The sequence below is a fragment of the Pan paniscus genome, chromosome 13 (assembly GCF_029289425.2).
Source record: "Pan paniscus chromosome 13, NHGRI_mPanPan1-v2.0_pri, whole genome shotgun sequence".
Classification (NCBI taxonomy): domain Eukaryota; kingdom Metazoa; phylum Chordata; class Mammalia; order Primates; family Hominidae; genus Pan; species Pan paniscus.
Window position 1 is genome coordinate 106,052,563 of NC_073262.2, and position 19,592 is coordinate 106,072,154.

The 19,592-nt window shown below is 37.8% G+C and overlaps 1 protein-coding gene across 5 annotated transcripts in view; it reads right to left on the reverse strand.

The window, feature by feature from the left end:
* The window catches only part of RAPH1 (Ras association (RalGDS/AF-6) and pleckstrin homology domains 1), a 104,060-nt gene that overhangs the window by 15,405 nt on the left and 69,063 nt on the right, over positions 1–19,592 (reverse strand). For all 5 annotated transcript variants that reach the window (XM_034954905.3, XM_034954904.3, XM_034954906.3 and 2 more), the window contains 6 exons: positions 12,586–12,663; positions 11,987–12,146; positions 10,647–10,768; positions 8,272–8,337; positions 6,194–6,337; positions 5,186–5,296 (listed from right to left, as the gene is read on the reverse strand). In XM_034954905.3, the coding sequence (XP_034810796.1) occupies positions 5,186–5,296; positions 6,194–6,337; positions 8,272–8,337; positions 10,647–10,768; positions 11,987–12,146; positions 12,586–12,663 (681 nt within the window). The remainder of the gene's footprint in view (positions 1–5,185; positions 5,297–6,193; positions 6,338–8,271; positions 8,338–10,646; positions 10,769–11,986; positions 12,147–12,585; positions 12,664–19,592) is intronic.

Genomic DNA, 19,592 nt, shown 5'->3' on the forward strand with positions numbered 1-19,592 from the left:
GACTCCAAATCAGAAAGGGACTTTGACAAAGCTTCAGTGTCTAGAGGTGAGGTGAATTACTGGGCTGGGTACACCAAGCCTATGGCACAGCACCTGGGACAAGAATCTACAGTCACACCTGTCACAGGGGAGTACAGCCCTGTAGGTCCCACTCTCTACCAAACTGCAGGGCTGCAGCACTTGCCTCCAGAGGACACGTAGATGTCAACAGCATCTTCACATTTAGTTTTCACAACCCACTGTACTTTTCAGTTGAGGCTTGGATGAGAGGTGACTGACTGAACCTTGGCTACAAAATCCAGGTGTTAGGAATATGTTTAAGAAATTTTAACACCACTGAGCCTCAACCAGTAGGTCCTTGGAAAGAAAAGCCCTAAATCACACTTGTTCTGAATGTAATGACTTATGAACACCACATCTCTTTTCAACTATTCTGAAAACCAAAAAACTAATGGCTATAATTTGCCTGGAAAAAATTTTAAATTTGTGTTCAGTTATAAGAAAGAAAAAGGCCAGATATGGTGGCTCATGCCTGTAAACCCAGCACTTTGGGAGGCCGAGGCGGGTGGATCAAGGAGTCAGGAGTTCGAGACCAACCTGACCAACACGGTGAAACCCCGTCTCTATTAAAAATACAAAAATTAGTTGGACGTGGTGGCGCATGCCTGTAATCCCAGCTACTCAGGAGGCTGACACAGGAGAATCGCTTAAACCCAGGAGGCAGAGGTTGCAGTGAGCCAAGATCGTGCCACCGCACTCCAGCCTGGGTGACAGAGCGAGACTTCGTCTCCAAAAAAAAAAAAAAGGAAAGAAAAAAAAAAGCTTTAAAAGAATTTAGTTTTCCAAAATTCCCCAATCATAGTCATTTGTTGTGAAAATCCATGAGCTCAATAAAATAAGCAATTTAAATAAGTTTTCAATGCATCAAGAATAGATGGCCACCAACATAAGTTATGTATCTGCATTGTTAAAGATCAATCACTCTGGTCTACAATGAGGGGAAAAAAAAAGAAACCCATTAATTCTATTCTTTGCTTTTCAGAGCTCAGCTCCTATAACATTTAATACCAAAACCAATTTTCTTGTTGAAGGTTATAGTCAGTTTTAAACAATAAACCCTCAACAATAAGAGGTTAGCAAAATAATACCTAACAGTCTTCCCTCCTGATAATATAGGCCCTCTCTTGGAATATGCTCCTTGTCCACGGTAAATTACATTATAATAAACCATAATAGTGACCTTGAAAAAGCAAAGGAGGGCAGACAGAGAAGTATGTATTCTTCTATAAAAGGAGGAAGGGGGATTTTACCTCATTCATTCATTCAACAGATACTTATTGAGAACTATTTGCCAGGTGCTTCAGGTAGGTTTAGTGATGAGCAAAACAAAAGCCATAGTTTGTGCAGAAGATAAAATAGGCCAACTGAAAAGAGCTCTGTTAGTGTTGCCAGTGAGGGCTTAAGAGACTGTTCTGCTTCATGGAGGCACTGCCTGCAGGGCAAGGTTCAGAGATCTCAGCAAGCTGCTTTAGATGGCTCGCAACTGTATCACCACGCCCTCCCTTCATGGTGATTTGCAAACTTGACTGCATAGGTGTTGTTCAACTGTAGCAGAAGCCCAAGTGTGCATGTGTGCTTCCATGCGTTCTGCACAAAAAGAGGGTGTTTTTTTTTTTTAATCAAAACAACATCTGGGAAAATCAAAGAGAAATTATCCTCCACCCTGTTCTCCTCATCTCTCTAACCTGGGAACACAGATAATAACCTGAAGAGTACTATGGTATAAGTATGAGTCTTTTTAAGTCAAGTATCAGATTACTGCTAGTTTAAAATTCCTTTTAGAACCTCAAAACATTTTTTCATCCTCTCACATAATAAAGGCATTCATTACTTTCCTTATGGTCATCCAGGCTCTGTACAAGTACTTCTGCAGATTGTCTGTTCTGCTAATACATTATTTTATTAAAAGTGGCATTTATTGCACCCTTGCTATGTACTAGACACTATGTAAAATATTTCACATACTTCACATTTTTCATTAAATACTCACAAAACCTCTCTGAGTTACATATTATTATCTCCATGTTCCAAGAAGAAAGCAAGGCACAGAGTAAGGTTAAAACAGCACTCAAAATTGCTTCCGATAAGTGAAAGGTAGTACTAGAATTTGAACCCATGCAATCTCATCCCAGAGTGCATGCTTTTAACTATAATTTCATACTACTGCCTTATTAAAATGTGCCCCTTTGAATCTGCTACCTCTGCTCCTTTTTTCCCCACAATATTATGCTGTCATTTTTAAAATTATACCAGGGTTAAGAGGAAGGCTGGAGGAAACATTCATTGCTAAAAACCAGAAGCTCCACATTTAGATTCTTAAGAGAGTCCAGAGAACATATAATGAAATTGCTCCCAAAACAGATGAATACCTATTAAGAAAGAAAGGTCAACATTTCATTTTTAAAATGACCCTGACAGGTTGAGTGCAGGCCCCTATGGCTATCTCCTCCTCCCCACTTCTTTCCTGGCAGAGCCTTACCTCTCACCTATATCCCACAGGGTGTGAATTCTGACTGGTGTAAGCCAACCATAGTAGTTTTATTCCCTTGTCAGTGATTGGCTTGTCAGCAGAAAATGTACTCTGGGCCAGTAACTCTCAAAAGGAGGGTGGTTGAGTAATTTCTGTGAAATAGTTCCTTCCTCTTATAAAAGACAAATACAGGGAGCAATAATTCCTCTTCTGCTGGCTGGATTTTGCTGGGTCTACATGTGATGCATAGAACTGCAGCAGCCATCTTGGGACTGTGAGGTGAATCAGCCTGAGAATAAGCTGATATGTGGGAAGTAGAACAAGGAAAGATGGAAAGAATTTGAGTTCTCACTGACAACCTTGAGCCACTGAAATAACCAACCAACTTTTACTGTTTTCATGTTATGAGATTCCCCCAATAACTTTCTTTTACGTGGATTATGTCTACTGATATTGAAGGAGTTAAAAATGTACCACCCTGGCATATTGACTAAGTTAAAAGACACTTGAAAAACAGCAGGTACAGAAGATCACTCTGACCTTCATGCTATTTCTTAAAAGCCTTAGAAGATGAAATTACCATGCAAAAGATGCTTTCTCAATACTAGAAAGCGAAAATATCTTTCTCCTCAGGGATGAGAAGTTGAAACCAACAGAATTCTGTACAGACCTTGTTAAAATAACTCGTATCTTTAAGGCTTCACATATAATTTAGTTGCTTCTTCACAAATTATTCTTTGTCCAATCCAGTATACAAGTAATTATGCTTTTCTCCTGTTGATCTCTTATGTCAATTTAATTTGTGTGCCCAGCTAGGACCCTAAGAGTATGGAAGTGAAGTTTTTCCACCCCAGCAATACTTACATTATAAATTAAAACTAAGAAAAAATTAAACTACAAGAATACACAGGCCAGGCCAGGCACAGTAGCTCACGCCTATAATCCCAGCACTTCAGCAGACTGAGGCAGGCGGATCACTTGAGGCCAGCCTGACCAACATGGCAAAACCTCATCTGTCCTAAAAATACAAAAATTAACTGGGTGTGGTGGCATGTGGCTGTAGTCCCAGCTACTCGGGAAGCTAAGGCATGAGAACTACTTGAACCCGGGAGGCAGAGGTTGCAGTGAGCCGAGATCACATCAGCCAGGGAGACAGAGTGAGACTGTCTCAAAAATAAATAAATAAATAAATAGACAAACACACATTACACTAGCGTGAAGATACCATCACATGTCATATAACCTCTTAGAAAACTCCACTATACATATGTGAGAGAATGAAAGTTCAAGAGGCAAATAACATCTTAGCATTATTAAATAATTTTGACATCATGGTCTTAGGGACTGACTCTCAGGAGACTGTGGACCTCATTTTGAAAACTGCTGAATTAAGCTACTTTGTACTGACTTTTAAAAAATTATTTGCACCTAAAGGTACCTAAAATGATACAGTGGTGTTCCCCAAAAACACAATTATGTAATAAAAGGTTACCATTATGGCCAGGAGCAGTGGCTCTGCCTGTAATCCTAGCACTCTGGGAAGCCTAGGCAGGCAGATTGCTTGAGGCCAGGAATCTGTGACTAGCCTAGGCAATATGGCTAAACCCTGTCTCTACAAAAAAACACAAAAATTAGCTGGGTGTGGTGGCATGCACCTCAAGTCCCAGCTACTTGGGAGACTGAGCTGGGAAGATCGCTGGAGCCTGAGAAGTCGAGGCTACAGTGAGCTGTGATTGTGCCACTGCACTCCAGCCTGGGTGACAGAGCAAGACCCTGCCTCAAAAAAAAAAAAAAAAAAGGTTGCTACTACAATGTACTGAACTTTATCAAAGCAATCAAAACTCCAAAATCCTAAAATCCTAAAACTCCCAAACTAATGGCAGTCCCCAAACTAAAGTGACAATTCTCAGAGAAAAGTGAAATTAAACATGATGATATGAACATGTAGACCTAAGTAGTTACCAAGGAATTACAAAGATGGAGCCAATGAAAAAAAATTATCTCCCTAATTTTCTTGAATTTTTGTATGTCGTTTTTATCAGTGTTCTAATAGATCACTATAAATTTGCTTAAAATGTCCGTTCTTCTCAGAAGTACAGATATAATCATTGCAAGAAGTACAAAAGCTTGAATAAAGAAGAAAAAAAAACCTTCCTAAAAACAGCTCAGGTCACAATACATACATGGGCTATCATGACTATAGTTCAGGGAAAAAAAGAGACAAAAATTATTTCTGGACCAGATAACAGCCAGTCTGATTTGAACTTGGACACAGTGCCCTCTGATGGTTTGCTGAGTAAGTACAGGAAAAGAACTAAAGCACATTTATGACCTACATTCAGCTCTGTTCTAAGTTTTCCTAAAATAAGCCTGGTGTTAAATGAGAATCTCAAATTTATAATCAAATACATTTTATATCTCACAACTCAAAGCTTACAGTCTAATATTCACTCCTTACCTAGAGATAATTGGCTCAGGGTCTGCTATGATATAGCACATGCTTCTTTTCCTTACCACACTTCACCATTCCTTTTTAAACTTTGAGAATAAAGCAAAAACAGTATAATTGATGGAATCTCAACAGTTCTAAAATGTCCAATAACCTGCTCTATGTCTAACATCAATTAAAATTCCTAAAAAGAAATATGTGTTTACCTTCAGCACCAGACAATAGTCTGTAGGTGCTTTGTATTTGTTCCGATAGTCCTGGCCATAATAAACGTTGACATGATCCAGCTGGAGAAAGCACACCAGATCCCGAGAGACCTAAGATAAAAACACCAAAAAGATAAAATTAATAATAATGCACAAACAAGCAAATATACCTGGTTAACATTTTCTAGGTGAGAATCAAAACTACTTTTGCTAATACTAAATAGAAATTATTGCTATTTACACGAGACAATGAGATGCTCCATAAATGTTTCTTCTTTAATCATTAACGTAACAAAAAAGCAGCCCATTTTACTTACTGTTTTGTCATTCACAATGAACACTAACTTGTTAAGGAGTGTTGGCATTTTAAAGATACTATTAATATAGTCTAGTACATTAAAAACAATAATGTATAATAGAGCTCTCTGGAAAGAACAAGAAAATATCAAGTCGTTCAGTGCCTATAATGCATATGTAAAGTATAGTGATTTGCAACTGGTTGGGGGGAGGTTTTCACCAGTTAAATAGGGGCAACAATATATGCTCATAGGACTATTGTGAAGACTAGATGAGATAATACTGTAAAAAAGTTTAAAACAGTCCTGGTGCCAATAAGCACCGAAGTGATAGCTACACCAGGGTGGCCCTTAGCAGAAGAAGCATATTACCCAAACAAGATAAAAAAGCCTGTAATCCCAGAGAGCTGTGCTGTTCTTCCCAAACGAAAATAAACAAAACTACTCCAGAAAGAGTCCCCAAAAAACAACAAATAAAACTTATGATTTCAAATTTGGTAAAGAGAACTGAGATAGGCTCAACTAGTGACCAGAGAAGTAAGAACTTTCAGGTTTCTTCTTCTTTATAATAGATTAATAAACAAAGCAACATTCTATGTCTTCCACAAACTGAAACAAATCATAGCCTGGGTTCACCTTGTCAGCATACTCAATACAAATTAAAAGCAATTAGCATAATGAGGAAGTTCAAATTCCAACAGAAGGGACACACCTTTGCTTTTCCTTTGGGAACATAGTAGATACCAGATGCTCGCAAGAGAAAATAACGCTTTTTCCAGGACTTCTTGCCATCATCCTTTAACCAAAGGACTCCTTCAATTTCTGGTACAGTTACAGAACTTCCACAAAAACATTCCTAAAATAACAAGATTATTTGGAAAGACTTATGATCGTTGGATTCTCAGAACAAAGTTGTGTTTACTCCTGTGAAATGCATGACAGTTATTAAACCAAAATGGTTTTATATTAAAACCAAGCTGCTAATTTAACCTCAATTAGAACTTTCCAGCCAGGTGTAGTGGCTCATGCCTGTAATCCCAGCACTTTGGGAAGCGGGTGGATCACTTGAGGTCAGGAGTTCAAGACCAGCCTGGCCAACATAGTGAAACCACGTCTCTACTTAAAAAAAAAAAGCCAGGCATGGTGGCGCGAGCCTGTAGTCCCAGTTATGTGGGCAGCCGAGGCACAAAAATTGCTTGAACCTGGGAGGCGGAGATTGCAGTGAGCTGAGATCACACCACTGCACTCCAGCCTGGGCAACAGAGCGAAACTCTGTCTCAAAACAAAAACAAAAACAAGACAAAACACTTTCTATTCTAAACACAATATGAATTTGGAACTACTATGGCAATCCTAAAATGTTTATTAAATAAAAATGCCAGTCATACATGTAATACTGAATTTTTACCTACAAACTTTTAACTAAAACACTGTTTCGGAGAAAAACTAAGTTGACACATGAACTGAGTTGCATGTAACAGTAGTTAAATACCTTTGCAAACAGCACAGTTACACTAAATTTAATAAAACTGTCAGGGCAAACCAAGCGTTAGACTTTATTTTTTCTCTACATTTAGATTAGCTGTCAAACTAAACAGGAATATATTTTAAAAGAATGCAACGTGCTAAGTGTATGATTAAACTTTAAGAATTTAAAAACTATCCATTTATGTGACTCTAAGACAAAGAGGGCATTTATTTAAAAAATACTTAATACTAGGTTGAAAGGACTATAAACACTCAAAATTCTAAGTTCTAAACACTATGCTTTGATAAAAATCTAATATTAAAGAAATCAATCATGTATTTGTGAAAGAAAAGAGAAATCCTCAGAAAACACTAATATAGGACATTTGGGCCTAAATTAATTTTTCTCCTCAAAGTACAGAAAAATTAGGAATTACAAGGCAGATTTTTACTTAACCGTAGCTAGTATCACTATGAAAACTGAATGTTGATCTTCGCTTCCTAATTGCCTTGCTGGTAAGTAAGGGTTTATTCAGGTTTTCAAGTATACTAAGTTATTTGATTTTAGTTCTTTAAAATCAGCCAAAAATTCAATTATATTTTTCCAAAAAATGATCATGATTTAAAAAATTATTTAATTATTTAAGGATAAGGCTGGAAATAATTTGTGAACAGCTAATTATATTCAAATTTCTCTCTGAGTAAGCAGATAAAAACAGCAAAACCACATCCTTCATTGACCAGCCATCTCTCCCACTTGGCAGCCCCTAAAAGCTCATTATTCTTAGATCACTAGAATATGGCTTGGCAAAATAATAAAGGGTCTTCAGTGGCCTAACACGTTCACACAGTTGAACTCTCTCCCTCATACTATCAAAGAATACACAGGCTTCTTTAATTAAAATTGTAACTACAAATATAGAACACTGACATACTTGACTTCAAAAAGGTATTTAATATTTTATTTTATTTATTTATTTATTTATTTATTTATTTTATTGAGACAGAGTCTCACCCTGTTGCTAGGCTGGAATGCAGTGGTGCAATCTCGGCTCGCTGCAACCTCCGCATCCCGGGTTCAAGCAATTCTCTGCCTCAGCCTCCCGAGTAGCTGGGATTACAGGCGCCCACCACCACGCCTGGCTAATTTTTTTATTTTTTAACAGACAGGGTTTCACCATCTTGGGCAGGCTGGTCTTGAACTCCTGATCTTGTGATTCACTCACCTCAGCCTCCCGAGGTGTTGGGATTGCAGGCGTGAGCCACCACGCCTGGCCTAATATTTTAATTTTTAAATGTGCAGGAAAATGGGGGTTGTCATACCTCCAAGAGGACTTCTTTGTTTCTATCTGCCATCTCAGCTGTTTCCTTTTTCCCCAAAAGATAATTCTGGAAAAACAAACATATGGAAGGGATGGGTGGGGGAGAAAAAAAGAAGGTTAAAGCATAAATCCATTCTGTTATTCCCTTGGCACAGGTGTGTGTATGTTTTCTTCTAGAGAAATAGCAACTCTGATTTCTGTTGGTATAGAGTAGAATAAACTTTGAAAAGTTACCTGTGTATGGGCATCATCACTAAAATGCTTAACACCAGTCTCCTCCTTGCCTGTCCACTTGTCATAAACTGTCCTTACCCAGACTGTGAGGTGGTATTACATTCAACAGCTGGCAAATATGTTTTGGGATATCTAATGAAAGCTACGTTAGAGGATCTGAAAGGTTTAGAAATTCATAAGTACAACAAGTAAGGCAAATTTCCTTAAAATATACTGATCTAGGTGCAGAAAATTTATGTTGTGGCTTTTTAAGAAGAAATCCCATATTCTCTGGGACTCATTTATTAATAATCTCATTTACTTGACTCAACTAAAAATCTGAATTCTGGCTGGGTGCAGTGGCTCACACCTGTAATCCCAGCACTGTGGGAGGCCAAGGCGGGTGGATCACGAGGTCAGAAGTTCAAGACCAGCCTGACCAACACGGTGAAACCCCGTCTCTACTAAAAATACAAAATTAGCCAGGTGTGGCAGCACGCACCTGTAGTCCCAGCTACGCAGGAGGCTGAGGTAGGAGAATCGCTTGGAGGCGGAGGTTGCAGTGAGCCAAGATCACGCCACTGACTCCAGCCTGGGCAACAGAGTGAGACTCCGTCTCAAAAAAAAACAAAAAACAAACAAACAAACAAAAAAATCAAACTGAAGTCTACTCATTAGTACACAGTCATCCCTTGTTGTCCATAGGAGATTGATTCTAGGATCTCCCCTGTATACCAAAATCTGCTGATGCTTAAAGTCACTTATAAAAATGGGGTCACATATGCATATAACCTATGCACATTCTCCCTTGTACTTTAAATAATCTCTAGATTACTTACAATACCTAATACAATGCCTACCTATCATTTAATTTGCATGAATTCAATGCAGTACTCAAGCGTGGCATATTCAAGTTTTGTTTTTTAGAACCTGGAATTATTTTTCTGAATATTTTAGATCTGCAGTTGTGCAAATCCACAGATGCAGAACCCATGGATATAGAGGGCTGACTGTAATTCTTTTTCTTTTTCTCTTTTTTTTTTTGGAGACGGAGTCTCACTGTCACCCAGGCTGGAGTGCAGTGGCACAATCTCGGCTCAGTGCAAGCTCCGACTCCCGGATTCACACCATTCTCCTGCCTCAGCCTCCCAAGTAGCTGGGACTACAGGCGCCTGACACCACGCCTGGCTAATTTTTTGTATTTTTAGTAGAGATGGGGTTTCACCGTGTTAGCCAGGATGGTCTCGATCTCCTGACCTTGTGATCCATCCACCTCAGACTCCCAAAGTGCTGGGCTAATTTTTTGTATTTTTAGTAGAGACGGGGTTTCACCGTGTTAGCCAGGATGGTCTCGATCTCCTGACCTTGTGATCCGTCCACCTCAGCCTCCCAAAGTGCTGGGATTACAGGAGTGAGCCACTGCGCCCGGCCTGTAATTATTTTTCGTAACTGCCTACAAAAAGATCTGTTGATACCCCCAAATATGTATTCTTCACTAAAACATCCAGAAAAGATGTGTCATGGTTATGCCATCTGAAGCATAACTACGCAATATCTTTAACACTGCTGCTATTTTTCCTCATTACTACTTTTTATTGTGGAGTTGTTTTCCCTCACCTACTGAATTTTGTAAAATGTCTAGGTATTGGGAAGTATTAACTCAAACATTATTTTGGAATAAGGAAAGATGTCAAATAAATCAAAGTATGTTTATTAGAATGTAAAGCCATTTGTAATCAAGGTTACTGGGATGTTTAAAAAGTAATTCCAAAAGAAGTGTCAACTGGATAAATGGCTGGAGTAGAGAAGTACTTTTCTTTGATGAGATGACAAACTCACCAAATAAACAGCTGGGTTCAACACAGCTCTGGATTACAGAGCCAAAAGACCTGGTAACTCACTAGAGCTATACTTCTGCTTCCAAATCGGCTCACCCCATCTGGTTCTGGAGGACTGGGAACCTCTTTGGGGCCTAACACGTGGGCACCAGCTGACTTTCCACCTCAGCAGCAGCAGCAGCAGTAGATGATGCTCCTATAGGATTTTGCAGGTATATCGCTCCAACCAGGTGTTTACCAGTCTTTTAACTCTAACTTAGCAGTAATAGAATAAAATAGGAGACATATTTACAAATCCTGACCTCTGTAAGTTGTTTGGTCTTACCTGTGGGTTTTTGAAAAGTGCATATTTTTCTATACGCTCCATAAATATAAGCTTGTTTTGGCTATCTCTTGTCCAATTAAGAAGATTTTCAACCAAGTTTTCATGGTCTTCAAAGATTCTCTCTGTCCCAAAATAAAATATCCATATTGTTAGTATTCATTAGAGTTGCATGAAAGACATGAAACTTTGTGAAGTAGTTAACCTCAGAACCACATAATCTTAACCGACATTTTAGCACCTAAAAATTATCTGGTATTCCCTAATTTTTCAAACAAAGAAATATGCCTTAATTATGTTAATGACATAACCAAGGTCACACAGCTGATATATGGAAGAACTAGGACTAGAATCTAGGCTTTCTGACTTGCAGGACACCATTCTTCAGTCTTAAACATTTTCCCATCCCACCCTTAAAAATAAAACATTAGTTACATCTTATAAGTTTCGATATCAAGTATTTCCTATTTAGTTCTTGGCATTTAAAACATTTCCAAGATGATTTCTTCTTTGATCCATGACTATTGTTTAACCTTAAACATATATGTATTTTCTAATTTCCAAATTAGAAATGAAAGAACATGTCCTGTATACTGAACATATGTTAAAGAACACGTTCTAGATATGGATTCTTTGAAATTTGTTAATGTGCTTTGTTTCCCGAGTCAAATGCTGGTTTAAAGACTTCAGTACAAATTCAAGTTAACATAATAATTTTTAGTAAATGCATCAGTCTATCCAGTTCTTATTTGAAGAAAAAAACTATTTTGTTACCTTTTAAAAAAACTTTGTTTTAGCCATTATAAAATCTGAAGTGAATTGGAAATGATCTTGTATTCAAAGAACTCTTAAAACACTTCAGAAAAAAATAATGTAAAGAAGCCAAATTATGAAAGGTAATTTTATCGAAAAAATATATAAAGATGAGGCCAGGCGTGGTGGTTCACGCCTGTAATCCCAGCACTTTGGGAGGCTGAGGCAGGTGGATCACAAGGTCAGGAGATCAAGACCATCCTGGCCAACAGGTGAAACCCCATCTCTACTAAAAAATACAAAATATTAGCCAGGCGTGGTGGTGCACGCCTGTAGTCCCAGCTACTCAGGAGGCTGAGGCAGGATAATTGCTTGAATCCAGGAGGCAGAGGCTGCAGTGACCCGAGATCGTGCCATTGCACTTCAGTCTAGGTCACAGAGCGAGACTCCATCCCCCCAAAAATTAAAATAAAATAAAATTAAAACATATATATATATATATAAAGATAACTCAAAATGTGTTTATCAGCATGAAAACTGATGAAATTACACAAAAATTAGAAAGCAATTAAAGCAATGATATTACTAACCCATTTGTAATTCAGAAACGGTTTCTACCAGTGACCAGTCTAAACTATAACCGCAGTGGGATTTGTCCATCAGGTTATCCAGTACTTGTCTTACTGTCTGCCTCTCATCCACCATCATTGTTTTAGAACTGTCATCAGACATGTGGACTCTGATCACCAGCTATAACAGGTAAAAAGAAAAGTAAATGAACACTAAAAAATGGCATTCTAGGAAAGGCACTGATCCAATATCAAATAAAATTTGGATTAATGTATTTGTATATAAATTAAAACACAAATAATGACTTCATTATGCAAAAATATAGGCTAAAAATCAGACATCAAATAACCTGTAAGTAAATTTAAAGCATTTTAAAAATATAACAGATAAGGCTATAATGTTATGATTACTCCTTTAGGAGAATTCAGAACCAGAAAATTACTCCTTTTATAATGCATTTTACCCACAAAAAATACTACATGTGAAAAATATATTACTAGGAAGAAATGCCCCTGTATCTCTCCATATCTTAGAGGTACATTACATAAACAAGGCAATTCTTCACAAATCCAAAAAACTGATAAAAAAATCCCAAACCAGGAAGAGGCCCACATATCACCTTTTTCACTTGTGCCTCTTTAATTTTCTCTAGGGCAACTCTGATCTTCTCAGCTTTCAATTTTGCTGCCTGTTCTTCCTGTGAACACAAAGCATTTCAGATAAACAATGCTAAGATGATGAAATATTTGAGAAATCTTTTTTATCCTTAAGGATGCTCCCAGCAATAAATTTCATTAAGAATATAACTACACACAGAGCACATTTAAAAAATAACTGTTCACAAAGAGCAGACATATTATAAAGAAACATTTTATAGATGCAGACTTGAAGATGTCTTACAATAGGCATTTCTACATCCAATATTCTAGAGGAAAAAAAGAACTCTGTGATGTAGTAAATTACCAAGTTTGATTCTGTCAATGTGAAGCAGATGAATTTCAGGTTCTGGGATAGGAGAAAAATGAATGTATAGTGGTGACAATTTGTTTTACCTGCAGAATCCCTCAACTCTGAATTTCCACTCCCTCCAAAGTAAGGGCAAGCCTTTGAATATTAATGTTCTGTTCTGTTACACTGAAAGTATACCACTATCATAAAAATATCTACAACAAAAAACAATACCTACCTATTTACAACCATATAAAAACCCTTTAAAAAATAAAAATGTAGGTACAATCTCATTAGTATACCAATACAAATATAAGAAGCTGCCTTATTGCGTAAGTTTCACTCTGCTTTGGAAAATCATACAATGTAATCAATGTCTTATGTCAGTAAATTCAAAATTTGTTTTTATTAGTTTACTGACAATATTTTTAAATGCTAAATATGATTTTCCAAATAACTTAAAATTTCTAGTAACTTCTACCTCAGAAAACTTAGATTAAAAAGAATAATAAAAATTATAACAACTAAAAATATACTTAAACCATTTGTCTGCTTTTTTCTGAATTAGCATATAGTACTCTAATACTGGTACTTGTAATTTCCAGCAATAGGCCATAATATGCTGTGGCATTAATCTCCAATTTTAAAAAACTTGTATAAGTAAACTTTTGTTTATAAAGGATTATTTTCTATTTCTAGGCTTTTGATTACTCTGGAAAATATCTAAGAAAAATAAAAACTTCTTGGTTGGGCGCGTTGGCTCATGTCTGTAATCCTGGCACTTTGGAGGCTGGGGAGGGCAGATCATTTGAGGTCAGGAGTTGGAGACCAGCCTGTGCAACTTGGTGAAACCCCGTCTCTAACTAAAAAATACAAAAATTAGCTGCTCTTGGTGGTGTGTGCCTGTAACCCCAGCTACTTGGGAGGCTGAGGCAGGAGAACTGCTTGAGTCTGGGAGGCAGAGGCTGCAGTGAGCTAAGATTGTGCCACTGCACTCCAGCCTGGGCAATAGAGCGAGACTCCATCTCAAAAAAAAAAAAAAAAGAAAAGAAAAATGGAAACTTCCACCTTAAATATTCCTTAAGTCTAAGAAGAAAAAATCCTCATCATATCAGCCAAACTTTATCCTCTCTGCATTGTGATGAAAACCACAATCCATATGTTATTCATTAAAAAGCTAAAGCTTCCAGGGCAAAAAACAAAAAAAGAAACTCAATTCAGTTCATAGATTTATTCTGTCTGCCTAAATTCTGTTGGCTTTCTTATTTATGAACTGCTTTTCTATTTTATACTCTAGGCTGTCTCCCATCGTTTCAAGCTTAGTATTTACTATTTTGTGGAACAGAGAAGAAAACAGTGGTTAGGGAAGGCAGTGGGCTTGGTTGCCAGAAATCTGATCCCTTCCATTGAAAGGAGCCAATGAATTACCATAATAACCAGGGTCTGGAAATACTATCTGTAAACTCAATTAGGCAGAAAACAAAGAACTTTATTTTTAAAATGGAGAGGGCTAAGACAAGACTGAATTCTTATACTATTATATATTCCTCTGACTAAAAGATTAAATCATCCTATTTTTTTAAAAAATCCTTTATGCAAATAAACAAATAGAATTTAAAACATGTTTACGTTTTAAGATACAAATTTTTCTCTTTTTAAAACAAGCTATGAAACGAGAAAACTAAATTACTGTCATTAAAAAACTCTCAGTTTTTAGAATTATGAGTCTTACAGAAACAAATTGTTAGGTCAATTACCAAAACTTATATGCGTTTTTGATGAACAGAGCACTACTTTATAAAGGAATCTGCAATACTAGCATTTTCCAGCAGTTTTTATGAAATCAGTTACTTGACAAATGTAGGGGAAGAGAAAGAAGAAGGCAGAAGTTTCATGAATATTTTCTCAATGGGATAATGATCTTATTATGTTCCTCATGGCTCATTTGCCGCATCCTTATATTGGCATGAATTGCAAAGAAAGTTTACTGAGGTATATTTGCAGGTTTCACTTCATATCCCTGAAAAGTAAATTTAAAGTCTGAAGAGGAAAAACTGATATGTGGAATCAATGTTTTGTATATTTGGAATATAAACATGAACTTTTTTCTTTTTGAGATGATGGAGTCTTGCTCTGTTGCCCAGGCTGGAGTGCAGTGGCATGATCTTGGCTCACTGCAACCTCCACCTCCCGGGTTCAAGCGATTCTCCTGCCTCAGCCTCCCAAGTAGCTGGGATTACAGATGCCCGCCACCATGCCCGGCTAATTTTGTATTTTTAGTAGAGACAGGGTTTCGCCATGTTGGCGAGACTGGTTTCAAACTCCTGACCTCAGGTGATCTACCTGCCTAGACCTCCCAAAGTGCTGGGATTACAGGCATGAGCCACCATGCCCAGCCAAACATGAACTTCTAAAAGGCCAAATTCTTTATGGTATTACATAATCTATAAATTTAACATTTTAAAAGTTTACAAGATGCCCTCAAAGCTGAACATATTTCTGAGAAAAAAGGAATATTCAAGAGAATGAGAAGACAAGGCATAAACTGGGAGAAAAAATATTTGCAAAAGACGTATCTGATAAAGAACTGTTATAAAAAAAAAAAGAGAGAGCTCTTAAAATTCTTTCAAACAAAAATGAACATGATTTTAAAAATAGGCAAAAGACCTGAAAAGATACCTCACTAAAGAAGACAGCTAGTAAATAAGCATATAAAAAGATGTTCAACATTATTTGTCATTAGGGAATTACAAGTAAAATGAGATACCACTACACACCTATCAGAATGGCCAAAATCCAAAACACTAACACCACCAAATGCTGCCAAGGATGTGGAACAATAGGAACTCTCATTCATTGCTAGTGGGAATATAAAATGGTACAGTCACTTTGGAAGACAGTTTTGGCAGTTTTTTACAAAACTAAATGTACTCTTACCATACAATTCAATTCAGCAGTTGTGCTCCTTGGTATTTACCCAAATGAGTTGAAAACTGATGCCTACAGACATGCACATGGATGTTTATAGCAACCTTATTCATGAGTGCCAAAACTTGGAAGCAACAAAGACGTCACCCAGTAAGTAATAAATAAACTATGGTGCATCCTGACAATTGAATATTATTCAGCACTAAAATGAAATGAGCTCTCAAGCCATGAAAAGACATGAAGGAACATTAAGTGTGTAATACTAAGTGAAAGAAGCCAATCTCAGAAAGATATTTAGTGTACAATTCTAACTACATGACACTGGAAAAGCCAAAACCATAAAGACGATAAAAAGATCAGTAGTTGCCAGGGGTTAAGAAGGAGGAATGAATAGGCAGAGCACGGAGGATTTAAGGGCTGTGAAACTATTCTGTATGATAAAACAATGGTGGATACATGTTATCACATATATTTGCCAATATGCATAGAATGTACAACACCGGCAAGGCATGGTGGCCCATGCCTGTAATCCCAGCACTTTGAGAGGCCAAGCGGGCGGATAAGGAGTTGAAGACCAGGCTGGCCAACATGGCAAAACCCTGTCTCTACTAAAAATACCAAAATTAGCTGGGTGCAGTGGTGGGCGCTTGTAATCCCAGCTACTCAGGAGGCTGAGAAAGGGAGAATTGCTTGAAACCAGAAAACGGAGGTTGCAGTAAGCAGAGATCACACCACTGCACTCCAGCCTGGGTGACACAGCAAGACTTTGTCTCAAAAAAAAAAAGTTGACACAACGGACATAGGGATTAAACAAAGAAGAGACCCGTGTAACCAACTAACATACATTAAACCAATTAGATTTCCTAACTGTCAATAAGAAATTTTTATAAAGCAGCTAGATGGGGGCTATTTTAACAAATCCAAATCCCAGCTGCTCTTCCATTTGCTCAAAATGCTACTCTTTATGCTTACATAAAGTGGTCCATGTTAAAACTGTATGAAATTAAGAGCTGGGTTAACTTCAACCTAGGCATATTTTAGTTTATACTTCTCTAGTTTTATTAAAGGATAACCCTTGCTAGCAGCTTTTTGAAGAAACAGAACTGATCATGATACCTCTTTTAGAGTCTGAGTATCATCCCTGGAACAAAACTGGAAATGAAAATGTTTATGTCAAATTGCAAGACTCCTAATATTTTTATGCTTCCTGTGGGTAATAAGCTCTTTCTCCGAGAGTGCTATTTGTGTCTACTGTATTTAAGCAATCACCATATCTTTTAACTATTAACAACCTGGGGAAAATAGAAATTGTCTTAAGCTCATGGGGTGTTGTATAATACAGGAAAAATAAATGTTTGCTGATATGTTTAGATGACATACTTAGAACACCTCCAATAGTTTATTTATAAAGGCAATGCAAATCTACATTCAATGTTTACAGCCCAAGTTTAATACAAAAGACAAAGCTTTATTCATCTTATGTTCCGCTTCCAAAGTCAGGTGTTAAGTTTTCTGCCCCATATCCTTGGACTGTCCCTTTCTTCACAACTATATTAAACTTAAGCAAAAAATACCTCACACATGTAAAAACTTAAATTTCTCTCCCATACCTTCTCTTAAAAGAGCAAGAGACAATCTACTTTCTACTGAAAAACTCCTATGTGGCTATCAATAACCACCAATGCCAAGCCTCCTCAAATTTACGTAAAGGACAAAAACTAGGTGAAGATCCTATGATTAAATGAAAGCCAACACTGTGGCTACAAAGTGTTAGAACTTTCTCTATGGTGTAAAAATTAGAATACTTACAGAAAGTGCTACTGTTGCTAAGTTGTTCCTTCAACTGGGAAGCTTAAGCTTTGTGGGTTCAGAACAAACCCAGTTGAAATTAAGGGGCTAAACAGTGGTTAAGAATTCCTTCAGGATCTAGTTTAATTCATAGATTGCAATACAATGTAAATTAAAGTGATTTAAATAGAACTTGGAAAGATATAAACAGCTTAAGGGTCATTAAATAGCACTGCTTAGAATCAAAATAATTAACAGTAACAACTATAGCTGATCCTTGAACCTGAGTCTGAGCTACTAGTGTCCTTATGTGCAAATGTTTTTCTATAAATACATTTGACCCTCCATACTGGAGGGCTCTGCATTCCCAACCAAACTCAGATAAAAAATATAGTATTCTCAGGATGCAAAATTCCCTATACAGGCTGGGCATTGTGGCTCACGCCTGTAATCCCAGCACTTTGGGAGGCTGAGGCGGGCAGATCACCTGAGGTCAGGAGTTCAGGACCAGCCTAGCCATGATAGCGAAACCCCGTCTCTACTAAAAAAAAAAAAAATACAAAAATTAGCTGGGCGTGGTGGCACATGCCTGTAATCCCAGCTACTCAGGAGGCTGAGGCAGGAGAATTCCTTGAACCTGGGAGGTGGAGGTTGCAGTGAGCCAAGATGGCACCACTGCACTCCAGCCTGGGTGACACAGCAAGACTCTGTCTCAAAATAATAATAAAAATTTTAAAAATTTGCTATATACAGGAGGACTTTTCATGTCCAAGGTCTCAGGACCAACTTCAGGACTTGTGTACATGCAGGTTTTGGTATCGATTTGGGTCCTGGAAGCAATTCCCTATGTATACCAAGGAATGACTGTGGTTTATTTTTAAACTTTTTGTTTTTTGGCAGGGGGATAGGGTCTCACTCTGTCACCCAGGCTAGAGTGCAGTGGTGTGATCATGGCTCACTGCAGCCTCGACCTCCCAGGCTCAGGTGATTCTCCCACCTCAGCCTCCTGAGTAGCTGGGACTACAGGCATGCACCACCACGCCAGGCTAATTTTTGTATTTTTTTGTAGAGATGGGGTTTCACTATGTTAGGCAGGCTGGTCTTGAACTCCTGGGCTTGAACTCCACCACCTGCCTTAGCCTCCCAAAGTACTGGGATTACAGGCATGAGCCACTGACCATGTTTATCCAAAACTTGCAAAGAATAACACTGCCTATGGTAGGAACTTTGTTTTGTTCACTGCTGTATCTCCAGGGTCATAAACATTGTCTGGCACATAGTAGATACTCAGTAAATATTTGTTGAATGGATAAATGAAGTTATTTATTCTTTTCAATGGTTTCCAGCTACAGTTAGAGAAAAATAAAGCCTCGGTGTGGCTTGAGTGATCTGGCTTCTCCTGCCTACCTCCCCAAACCCTAATCAAGACACTTGTACTTTCACTCAACTAGGGTGACTGGCAAAACGGTCTTTTTTCAACCTCTCAAACATGCCAAGCTCTTTTCCTTGACTTATGTACATGGAACACTCCCTTAAGCCCCAGGCTGGTTTCTTTGCATCCTTCAGGCTTTAGCTTAAATATTACCCTCCTAGAACCCGCTGATCTCATCATCTAAATAAAATGTACCCCAATCTTTTTCCCAGTATGTTCTACTCCTTTCTTTCCTTCATAGCACTTAACATGATTTAGAACTTCTTTACATGCTTGCTTGTCACTGTTTATTATCTATCTTCATAAACAGACTGTGAGCTCGAGGGTGAGGAACAGGTATATTTTATGCAATGTTCTATCCCAGCACCTGGCAGTTCATGGCTCAATAAATATTGTTGAATTGGCAATGAAAATGGTAAAATGGCAAACTTCATCTGAGAGCTGTGTATAAAATGGATTGGAAGGGGGACGGGCAATAATAAAGAGCTAAGAGTGAGCCTGTAGTAGAATGGTGGTAATGGGAATGCAAC